Consider the following 12,173-nt stretch of genomic DNA (forward strand, 5'->3'; position numbering starts at 1 on the left):
AAACGTTAAATTCATAATTAGCTTAGCAGTGAACTTATTTTATCGCGCAATGCATCTATTATGGAAAACGAAAGTAGAAAATAGTTCGGGACATGATAAGTTTAGATTCTATTGCCGGAATTGGCGTACGGATTTATGCAGTGAATTATGTGCAAATCAAATAAACAGCCTTATAAAATCTGTTTGGTCATTTTTCTTATTTCAGAAACTATCACTTGAAATATCAGTAAAGCTATATAAGTACGACATGAAATTGATAACATTTATACAAAATATTCCGGATAAAGAAGTCCGTTGTTTGGTTTAAGTTTGTTTATTACTGTCAACGTTGCATCTGCCGATAAGGGATCGATTAAGAATCGAATGTGATGATGACAGTTTAAACAAAATATGGAAGATCTTTGTGAGGAACATGACGATGAGTTGGTGAGATTCTTTTGTACGGACTGTAAACGTTTGATATGTGACGTTTGTATCGATGATGGGCACAATAAACATGCCTTCTGCAGCGTTAAACGTGTGGCGGAAACGAAACGCAATGACCTAATGAAACAACTCGGCAGCGACAGACAGCCCATTCTCGACCGTCTCCATCAGTATTCAGAAAAGATACAGCAATCTAAAGACAATTTCTCTAACCAGACAGAAGATCTGGTCGACAAAATTGACGCAAAAGTCGAATATTTAGTGAACAGAATACACAAAGTTAGAGAGAAAGTTGTCTCCCTTGTTTTTCACTATCAAGAACAATGTGAAGAGCCTTTCACTCTAGCACAGAGGAAAATCGACGAATGTTTGTCACTTATTCATAATTACTCGGAAATGATGGAAACCATAGAAGAGAAGACAGACAGACAAATTGTTGTTATGCAAACAAACTTGGACACCAAGTTGTCGGCGGTTCCGGACCCCGATAACATCCCTTCAGGACCTGTTATGACATTTGTTGAAACAAGTAAAGAAAATATGAGTGACAAAGATTTTGAGTCTTTATTTGGTCACTTCACACTCAACAGCTTAAATGACGAGAACAACTGTACTGATTTGATGATCAATAAAAAAGACGCAGAAACAAACACTGATCCAGTAGAAGTCTCAATATTGAACGATGAGGATGGTATTGAAGATGAAGAAGATCTTGATGAAAGCAGCCATGACAGTAATGTAATAAAGGAGTATGCAACAGTTCCTGTTATGGATGATTACCAAGATATCTCTCTGAACTTTGAACTTGTAGGTCATGGAGCTGTAAATAAAATTCTCCCATGTTACAACTCAAAGTCTGCGTATGTTCTAACATCAAAGAGCATGAAGTTTGTAAATGCATTGGCTAAAGGTTTGGACACATCCCCAGACAAGATTCACAAGCGTGAAGCACATCAGACGATGTTATCTAATGTATCGGATGCTAGCATGACCAAGGACGGTCATATTGTATTTATAGAGGAAAAAAGAACATCAGTGAAAAAATTCACAAGTTCAGACTCTGTTGTTATTTTGGCAGAATTTCCCAAAGATTCTACAGTTCATTGTCTTAATGTATCGAATGATGATCACATCATAGTGTGCCATTCTAAAGTACAAGACAGAAAACCACGAACCTGCATTACCCAGTTAGATGAACATGGAGTCCAGCTTAAATCGGTCATGCTTGGTATGACCTACAGACATCCATACAGATTTTGCCACAATATAACTGGCGACACACCTTTGCTTGACCTTGAGGGCCCGGGAATATCGAGAGGTTGTGTTAGAGTTGTGAATTCTGATCTGAAACATGTCGCTACATATGCTGGAGCTATAGGACCCAAACCGTCGGAAACCTTTGAACCTCGGGGGATCTGCTGTGATGCTGAAGGCCACATTATTGTTACAGATTGTCGGAATCATGCTGTTCACCTTTTAGATGTGAAAGGAAAGTACAAACAACTAATTCTGACCCATAAGGATGGTATACGACACCCACTGTCTGTTACTCTGGATAGAAACGGCCTCATGTGGATTGGCTGTCTCTACGGCAAAGTCCACGTCAGGAAATACAAGGACTTGTTTCTGTAGACCTCTTCACCATCTAGCCTTACATTTTATTATACACTCCATTAGCAGGAGTATAATTTTTATGCAAAATAATTTCTGTCTATAAATTTTATCAGCAAAATTTTATCGTTTTTTTTTCTTTGTTATATGCGTCACATAGCAATGGCATTGTATGTCTTTCAGTTAGATTTCACAAATATATTTTGCATCTTTTAAGAAAAAGGAGCAATAAGAAACATATAATTATGTTAAAATATCTACCTGTTTTATCTTTTATTTTCATTGTTATATGCGTTACACTAGCAATGGCATTGTATGTCTTAATATGTGTTATTATGTTAGATTCACAAATATATTTTGCATCTTTTAAGAAAAAGGAGCAATAAGAAACATATAATTATGTTAAAATATCTACCTGTTTCGATGTATGGAAGAGTTAATTCTTCCATCATTTTCATAAGATGGTCATATTGCAGGGCTTTTTTTCAGCCTGATTTGGAGCCGAATTTCGGCCCCATTCCCTATGGCAAATCCTCTTAATTTTTCCCAATTCAAGCCTTAAATTTCCCAAAATCAAATTTATTGAAGACTATCCAAAAATCATTGCATGAACTTAGTTGGCTAAGGCTTTAAACATTTGTGAATTGGCTTCGGAAAAGTACATAAAATTACGCTGGGAAAAAAAGTCTTATTTGTTATGCTTTATTTCATGTTTCATAATTTTTCCCAAATCTTGGTATTGTCGCACATTTTCCCAAATTCAAAGCCACGGGCCCCATTCCCAAAGGAGTGAGAAAAAGCTCTGTCATTTTTGTGTTATTGTGCTTTCATGTAGTTTATCATCCTAATAACAGCCAGGGTGTGCCAGGTTTAGAAGATGGATAAGTCCGACACAGAGAAAAGAAACACTGACCAGTGGTCAGTACATATATATACCTGACTACTCTCTCATTCACTCCAACCCAGGATGAAATATCAACATTTCATTCACTCTATGGCCCCTGAATATGAAGAATATTATTTTTTTATTATATTGATTTTTCTTTTTTATTTGTATATCTAAAATATCAAAGTAATGATCAAAGTAATTTGATCAGTTTCCAGAGGTTCATTTTAACACATATTTTACATTATAGTCTATATTATATAGTCAAATAATAACAAATTTTTATATGATTTTAGAAAGAAATTAAGATATTATTCAGATATAATGAACTATATAAATAATAAAGTAATGTATTTGATCAGTTTCCAGAGGTTCATTTTAACCATATTTTACTTCATAGTCTATATATTATATAGTCAAACAATAATAATTTTTTATATGATTTTAGAAAGAAATTAAGATATTATTCAGATATGCCATTATATATTATTATTGATATAGTTCATTATACCTACACCTAATACAAATAACTTGCTTATGAATCGTGACGGGTAATGAAAAGTGCTTTGGATTTGTTGTAAGACTGTGCGTTCCATTTGAGGATTCGTACCAGTTGCACTAAAGTGATACGCCAAATGGAACGCGTTTGGATTTTTCCATGATGGCGGCACCCATATGAAACATACGCTTCGAATATAAAAGCTAAGTATTTTCAGTGTTAACAATGAAATGGATATAAAAATAATACCTAAATAGTTTCAGCACATATTGAAATAAACGATCCATGTAATTTTATCGGATATCAATACGCTCTGCCTTATTTTCAACAAAGAAAACATTCCGATGACAAATGAAACATCTCGGGTCCGCCATCTTTGATACAAGTGGTACGCTTCTGAAAACGAACCACTTGTACCGGTTCGGTTCAGCTGGTACAGCACGTTCCATTACAGATACAGTTGTACATGTATCTGCAAATGGAATGCATGGAGAGTGTTTGTTATATAAACATGTTTTACTGTATTCTATTTAATATTATTTGTCATTTAACCCAAATTTTACATTCTTTTGATCAGTATAAATTCTGATAAAAGTGAGAACTGTGCTTTGGAAAATATAAGATAGCACAGGGACTTGGCACATATTTTTAAACAAACAGTATTTATATTAATATATTATAGTATCAAAAGTAACAAAATAAAATAACACTAAGTCTGAAGAGCTCACATTATACTGTTGGTTAGAAATTTGTGTCATGTCCCTGTGTTTAATAGCTTTTGTGGATAAACTTGAGCGTTCGCCTCTGTGAGGAAGGCTCTGGGTTCTGTCCCCTGGCCGAGACATACCAAAGTCTATAAAAGTGGTAGTTTCTGCTCCTGCTTAGCGTTCAGCATACAGGGAGTGGGACGACTGGTTCGCCCGTTGTCAGTATAATGTGACCGGGTGGGGTGTGTTGCTTGGTGTCTTCGGCGGCATGCTTCAGTGATATAGCACTATAAAAAGGGCAACAGTTCCACTGTACAAGAAGACACAACACGAACATACCGCAGTCTCCCAGTACACTCACCTCGCACAACATACACGCAACACACCGCATACATGGGAGGCCGTCCTTACATGACCATAGCTGTTAATAGGACGTTAATAAATCAAACAAACAAACAAAAATTGTGGATAAACACTGTTGAAATTCTATCTTGTATTGAATTCAGTGACAGTTATCTCCCTTTTAACAACAATGATTTGGCTCTGTTGTTTCTTTGTGACATTCACTTAAAGATGCTCCACCGCTGAAAGCGCATAAATGATATTCATTATATGAACAATAATTGGTGTTTAATCGTGTATATATATGTCTAATTAACACAAAAAATAATACAAAATAATTTGTTTTGCTTTAGATACATGCGCAATCAGTACTTCATTCCATATAGGATATAGTGCCAAGGCATTTTTTCGGGATGCAATTAATTCTTTTTCATATTTTTAACTTGAAGAAAAAATTAGAAGCTCAAACTTTTCCATGGTGGTAATTGTGTAAAGTTAGTGACTTTTGTAACTGAAGAAAAATGCAAAATCTCCCGCTCTTGTTTTTGATAGTGAAAAAAGACCATTTGTCAGCGGTGGAGCATCTTTAAATTGATCAATTTTATCTTTTTGTTGACATGTGACGTTTGTTTCAAGTTTTGTTATGTAACCGATGTTTTATGTACTGCATAAAGTGTTCACATAATTTATTTATGATATTTTATTTATTGTTATATTAATATCATTACTATTGTTTTAATTAATTAAAGAACAATTTACCATGACAACCATTTCCTCTTAGTAATATACACTGTAACTGTTTGTTATTTTAATTTGAAGTAATTCGTATCCAACAGATTTACGTTTGATTGGATCCCGTGTCATCTGGAAAATCCTGTTGGTATTACTTCTTTGACCCTTATTTTAATTTGATGATATTTTGTTTTAAAGAATACATTTATTACATATTATTTGCCATATTAAGAATATATCAAGGCAAAATGAATGCACTGAATACACAATATACTGAATAGTAAACCATAAGTGTACACATGTACATGTATATCCATACAGGTTTAGGCTATAGGTCCAAATCTGTTTGCTGTTTATTGACGAAGGAGCAGATTACAGTACTCTGAAAATTTAACAAAATTAATTACCCTTATTGTTGTAAATATTTTAAATATTTTTTTGCCAGCAAATGCTTAAAGTTTCCAAACTTCTGAAATAACAAATTTGCAAATTAAATTAATTTTTTAGTTTGAAATGCAATTTCACTGTTGTCAAATTTCTATAGTTTTTTCCAAATCTCAAACAAAACTAAGTAAAAACTAACAAAAAGAAAAATAATGACAGAACCTTGACAAAAGGTCAAGTTTGAAACATGTACAATTATTGCATATACATTGTCAAAATCTTATAAATTGTCATGTAAATTGCATCATATCTATATACATGTAAAATAGTCTTTACTGTTTATTTTTTTCCTTTGCCAAAGTAATTATGATTTGTGCCAATATTTCAATTATTATATTTTTTCTTATTATGAAAAGTTCTGTAGATGCATGTATGTACATGTATGTAAAAAAAATTCTCACCGAGTTATCTGCGAGGGGAGATAACTTTTAACTGCAAGGGCAGATAACTCTTTAATATGCATAGACAGAATATCACCGATATTTGTATAATGTAAATACTTCTAATAGTGTTTTGGTAAAGAAAACAAGTGTTCTGCGTATCCTGTCTGTGCTTGAAAGTCAATACAAATTTTGGTGCTTTATTTTTTTTTCTTTGCGTACATTAAGTAAATGTTCTGTTTGTCAAGTCTGAATGGCATCAATGTTAGACAGAAGTGGATGGTCTATAAGCAATGTATATTTGGACAATAATTGCACGAAAATTTGGCATATATATATGTAATATATATTATCATGCTCATGCTATACTTAAAGATGCTCCACCGCCGACAAATGGTATTTTATCACTATCAAAAACAGGGGCAGACGATTTAGTATTTTTCTTCAGTTACAAAAGTTACTTACTTTACACAATTACCACCATTGGAAAGTTTGAGCTTCTATTTTTTTTCAAGCATAAAATATGAAAAATAATTAATTGCATCCCGGAAAAATTCCTTGGTACTATATCCTATATGGAATGAAATACTGATTGCGCATGCACCAAAGGCAAAACAAATTATTTTATATTATTTTTTGTGTTAATTAGACATATATATACACGATTAAACACCAATTATTGTTCAAATAATGAATATCATTTATGCTCTGTCGGCGGTGGAGCATCTTTAAATAACACAATGCTTATTAGTATTATTATATACAACACTGTTAAGAATGAATGAAATGATGTATACATATTGCGAGATATATTGTGAGAGATTTCATCAATGGCAAAGACTTTTTTGACAGGTTGCAGTTTCTCAAAGAGAAAAGTCGTTATAGCCAAATGGTATTTATATACTTAATTATAAACTTAGATTTGAGTGACTGGTTGGGCTGCAGTCCGTTTCCGCTGGCGAGCTGCTGGTTACTGGACATAATTTGTATTATGTATAGTGTACCTGACCGGTTTCGTTTCCTATTGGAAACTCATCAGAGGTAATGAGTTGAGTGAAAGTGTTCCTATATGTACTCAATGGTAGCCGGTAGCCGTAGCCGGTAGCCGTAAAATAGCCGGTAGTTGTAGCCAGCAGCCGTAGTCGGTAGACGTAGCCGGCAGCCGTAGCCGGTAGTTAATTATAAACTTATTTAGCAGGCCAGCCCTAATTAATTGTTTGTTTTCCCTTAACCGACCCATACCATTCAGGTCAGTAGATGAGAACAATTTTTTTGGTAAGACAACAAATACATGTACCAAAAATTATTAGTTTTCTTTCAAAAACTGAACTTATAAAAGTATAAAATGTATATACTATAAGAACAGAATGAAAAAGAGGATATTATGAATTTTTATTTTGAAAGTAAACAAAAACATTTAATATCAGAAATGATAAAATATTTTGGGTGGGGGAGTTACGAACAATTCTTTATTTTAAGCCCAGTTGATCTTTACCCAAAGGCAATCTTGAAACTCCAGGGGTTACTATTACTGACATTATATATCTAGGCAGTTCAGAAGAAAAATTCTGAACAATCAGACCTGCAAATACTTCTTTTGTAGTGTAACAGAAAGAGAGTAATGTGCCGCCAGCGGGGCTCGAACCAGAGACCCCGGACTTACTGGTCTGCCGCTCTACGGACTGCGCTAAAGGGAAATTCCTTTTATCACGAAGCTAGGTGACCGTATCATTATGTACGCTTAAAACCTGCTACATTACTCCCTCTCTTTCAAACATGTTCGCCCCCAAACACAGACCAACACAGGTTCTATTTCCAACGAAGCCTTTCAATCTCGTATAGCTTTTGCTTGGAGTGGTCTACGGCACCAAATGTAACATAGCAAGACTAGTGTGCCGCTAGCCGGGCTCGAACCTGCGACCCCGGATTTACTGGTACCCCGCTCTACCAATTGAGCTAAAGGGAAATTCCCTGTAGGGTGAAGCTAGAAGGCAACCGTATCACTATGTACACTTAAAAACTGCTACAGTAGACTACAGATAGCAATGCCCAACTTCAAAGCCGTTCACACAGTCAACCACAGTGTACTATTATACGGCTCTTTTGATGTACATCAAAGAACAAAATTACCTGTTCTGTTCTGTTGCCTTCAGTTTTACTATGAGATTGTCCATGGGTGGATGTAACCTCAGTAATAGTAACCCCTGGAACATCGAGGATAACACAGAGGTGGTCGCTAACCGCATAGGGACATATAGAATGATTGTCTTTATAGCAAGGTGGTCAATATTCACAGGTTAAATTACTGTACCTTGGTATGTTGATAAAATAATTATCTTTATGGCCAGGTGGTCAATATTCACAGGTTAAATTACTGTACCTGGGTATGTTGATAAAATAATTATCTTTATGGCCAGATGGTCAATATTCACAGGTTAAATTACTGTACCTGGGTATGTTGATAAAATAATTATCTTTATGGCCAGGTGGTCAATATTCACAGGATAAATTACTGTACCTTGGTAGGTTGATAAAATAATTATCTTTATGGCCTGGTGGTCTATATTCACAGGATAAATTACTGTACCTTGGTAGGTTGATAAAATAATTATCTTTATGGCCTGGTGGTCTATATTCACATGTTAAATTACTGTACCTGGGTATGTTGAAATTATTGGTCATAGGACACTTAAACAAGAGGTCTTATTATATAGATGGTCTTTATACAGTGGTGGTGTCTAAACAGAGGTGGTCTTTATACAGAGGTATTTTTTATACAGAGATGATCTTTATACAGAGGTGGTCACTATACAGAGGTGGTCTTTACACAGAGGTGGTCCTTATACAGAGGTGGTCTCTGTACAGAGGTGATCTTTATACAGAGATGGTCTTTATACAGAGGTGGTCTCTATACAGAGGTGGTCTTTATATAGAGGTGGTCTCTATACAGAGATGGTCTTTACAGTGAGGTGGTCTCTATACAGAGATGGTCTTTATACAGAGGTGGTCTCTGTACAGAGGTGATCTTTATACAGAGATGGTCTTTATACAGAGGTGGTCTCTATACAGAGATGTTCTTAAAACAGAGGTGATCTTTATACAGAGATGGTCTTTATACAGAGGTGATCTTTATACAGAGATGGTCTTTATACAGAGGTGGTCTCTATACAGAGATGTTCTTTATACAGAGGTGATCTTTATACAGATGTGGTCAAAATACAGAGGTGGTAAATATACAGAGGTGATCTTTATACAGAAATGGTCTTTATACAGAGATGGTCTTTATACAGAGGTGGTCTTTATACAGATATGTTCTTAAAACAGAGGTGATCTTTATACAGAGGTGATCTTTATACAGAGATGGTCTTTATACAGAGGTGGTCTTTATACAGAGAATGTCTGAGATGGTCTTTAAGACACGTGCTACCGCAAATGATTGAGCTGACTTAAAAGCATGATATTACAGACCATTGTTTGTGTTTTGTATCTTGAAGAAAGCCTACTGTAGAATGTGGCTTCTTATGACATTCCTTTTGTATGTACAATGTATACAGACAAACAACACATGTATATTCTGATAATTTCACCGGAGAAAAAGTAACAGTTCATCTTTTTGCATTTCCTTTGGTGTATTTGCATCTGTTAATTAATCATCAACTATTTACAAGATCCAGAGAACTTATTTCAAATTCGTAACATTGATAGACAACGATTACAAGCGATTGGTAACCTAACAAGGATGTTTTTGCTTTATTTTTTTTAAGAAATCAGGGTTTTTGTAAATTCTTTATAGCTTTTTGAGGTCACTATGACACCTTTATAATATTGGTTGTGGTAATTAAGTAATTTTGAAGTTATATTCCCTGGTATTTAGGGTGGTATTTGTTGACACCTATTTTCGACCACAGAAAATTTAAAAACATGCTTTTGTTGATGTTTTAGTGGTTATCAATAAATATGTTTTGAAAAAATTGTATTTATTGACTTTTAACGTGTGCTGGTTTAAGACGTTGATTTTATTCCATATTGTCCTCTGTTGTCTGTCTGTCAACACTAGACTCAAAATTGCAGAGATGGCGCATAATTACATGTACAAAGTTCCCCTAATGGAGTGAGGAACTTATAGTGTTTGCTCCGTTTCTTCTCCTTCTCCTTTTTCCGCGGCGACTTTTGTCCGACTATTTTCTTGAAAACTGTAAGTCGGAACGCCATGGAATTTTGTTGGGTCATTTCTGGTGACCTGCAGATGTGTCGACTTTTATTTATTTCCGACCATCATTTAAGATGGCCGCCGCAGTCTTTCATTGTTCAAAATTGAACTGCTTATAGATATTAAATTACTGGTCCGATTTCCCTGGAATTGGTTTCAATATGTACCAGGTAGTTTAAATCAGATTCTAAATTTTTGAAGTGAAAAATGCCAAAATTATGAGTAAAAAATTTTCTAACACCAAGAAAGAGTTATCTCCCTTTGTTCACTGATCAGCAGGGATCCGTTTTAGGTCCAAGTTCATTTTTAAGCTATAGATCATATTGTTAATAGTGACATAAAAATGTTTTGAGGTCATTTTTGGGGCAATTTTTGCAGACCAGGAACAAAGATGGCCGCCACGGCATGCAATTGGTCAAAATTGAACAAAAAGGAACATGGTTGAGAACACAAATCTAATACAATTAAAGGCATTGCAGTGCCTAATATATTAAATTTAAATAATGTTACTTTTCAAAAAGCATTTTTCTTCTGCGTTTATAAAGTTTATTTACCGGTAAAACAATATCACGTCATCATTCAGGGGAGGTCACTCTTGTCAAATTATATTAGGTTCTGTGGAGATTGGGGGAATTTTTTAATTAGATCTTGTTAAACGAATCGAGAAATTCGACTATATTGGAAAACTTATATAGAGCTGCAAAAAATAGCAATTATTAAATTCAGCAAACATCATAGAAAATTAGTTGCCCTTTTTTTCTCCTCACAAAAGGCACTGACATTAAGAAAAACGTTATCTAAGAACATCATTTCTACAAAAAGTTACCGAAACAAAGATTTAAAGCTATAAGAAATGAGCGTGAATCATTCACTGGATCAGGTAATCATTGGAAAATAACAGCGTTAAGAACGTCCGCTATTTAGTATAACTGATATATATGATTAGAAAGCTATTTCTATGGGATGGCCCCGAGTTGAACCTTTGCTTGCAGGAGTTCCCTGAGCAATGCAGATACCCAGCTGATTGAAGACAAGTCATCATAGGAATTTCTATGTAATTAATTTCGAGAACGGATCGAGAATTAATCATATATCGAATGTCTGTATTTAGCTATTTTGGTGATGTGTATGAATTCATTTCGGCGCCTCCGCTGTCAAACAGACCGACTTGCGTGTTGACTTTTCTGACATACAATGTTTAGACACAGCTCGGGTTAGCATCACCGTTGTTAATTAGCCTAGGATAGAATAACAGATAAGAAGTTCTTAATTGATGTTCTCTGTGCTTTGGTTCATCGACACTTTCTTAAATAAACAAGTAAACAAAAAGTTTTTAAGGATACAGCGCATTCACTTTTATTTTTAGCATTATGCTACTTTTGGATTTCAACCACATTGGACCGATTAATTTGAAAACAGCGCCAAGCATAAATATGTGTTGATATTTCAATAGCGATCATAGCACGGAATTTCCATTCTGATCGGTAAATCAAATAATAATGTTATCGAACAGACGATCGCTTTAATACGTTTTTCTCTTTTAATATTTTGTTTTTCAAATTGAACTTATGAGCGAACAGTCGAAGAAACGAACGAACGTACGTTTGAAAGAAAGAAAAAAAAAGAAAAAACGACTGAACGAACAAAAAAGAAAGTTGTACTCGCACAGAGGTATCAACGGGTCCTTGTGCACACGTCCTTACAGACAGACACTGTATATAAACACAGTCACGAACAAATTTATCGAAGGACAGACAGACTGGCAGATGGATGGATGAACAGGCAGACACGCACGATATGATGATCGCAATTTGCACACATGGAAGAACAAACAGCGATGACAAAATGGTTGTAATGAAAACAAACTTTAACGATTTTACCCAAAAGTTCCGTCCAATTATGATTTGTTGTAAAGATATTTTGCATCCCTTTTGTT

At 34.7% G+C, this 12,173-nt stretch overlaps 1 protein-coding gene across 1 annotated transcript; it reads left to right on the forward strand.

Annotated features, from left to right (window-relative positions):
• The first annotated feature begins 317 nt into the window (after nt 1-317).
• LOC138324046 (uncharacterized) lies at nt 318-11,468 on the forward strand. Its single transcript, XM_069269053.1, has one exon. The coding sequence runs from the start codon at nt 391-393 to the stop codon at nt 2,056-2,058; it is 1,668 nt and encodes a 555-aa protein (XP_069125154.1). The 5' UTR covers nt 318-390; the 3' UTR covers nt 2,059-11,468.
• Nucleotides 11,469-12,173: the final 705 nt, after the last annotated feature.

Source organism: Argopecten irradians, chromosome 5, assembly GCF_041381155.1.
Source record: "Argopecten irradians isolate NY chromosome 5, Ai_NY, whole genome shotgun sequence".
Taxonomy (NCBI): domain Eukaryota; kingdom Metazoa; phylum Mollusca; class Bivalvia; order Pectinida; family Pectinidae; genus Argopecten; species Argopecten irradians.

Excerpts from the sequence above, each read along its gene's own strand:
- LOC138324046 (XM_069269053.1), top strand. The coding sequence starts at position 391 with ATGGAAGATCTTTGTGAGGAACATGACGATGAGTTGGTGAGATTCTTT.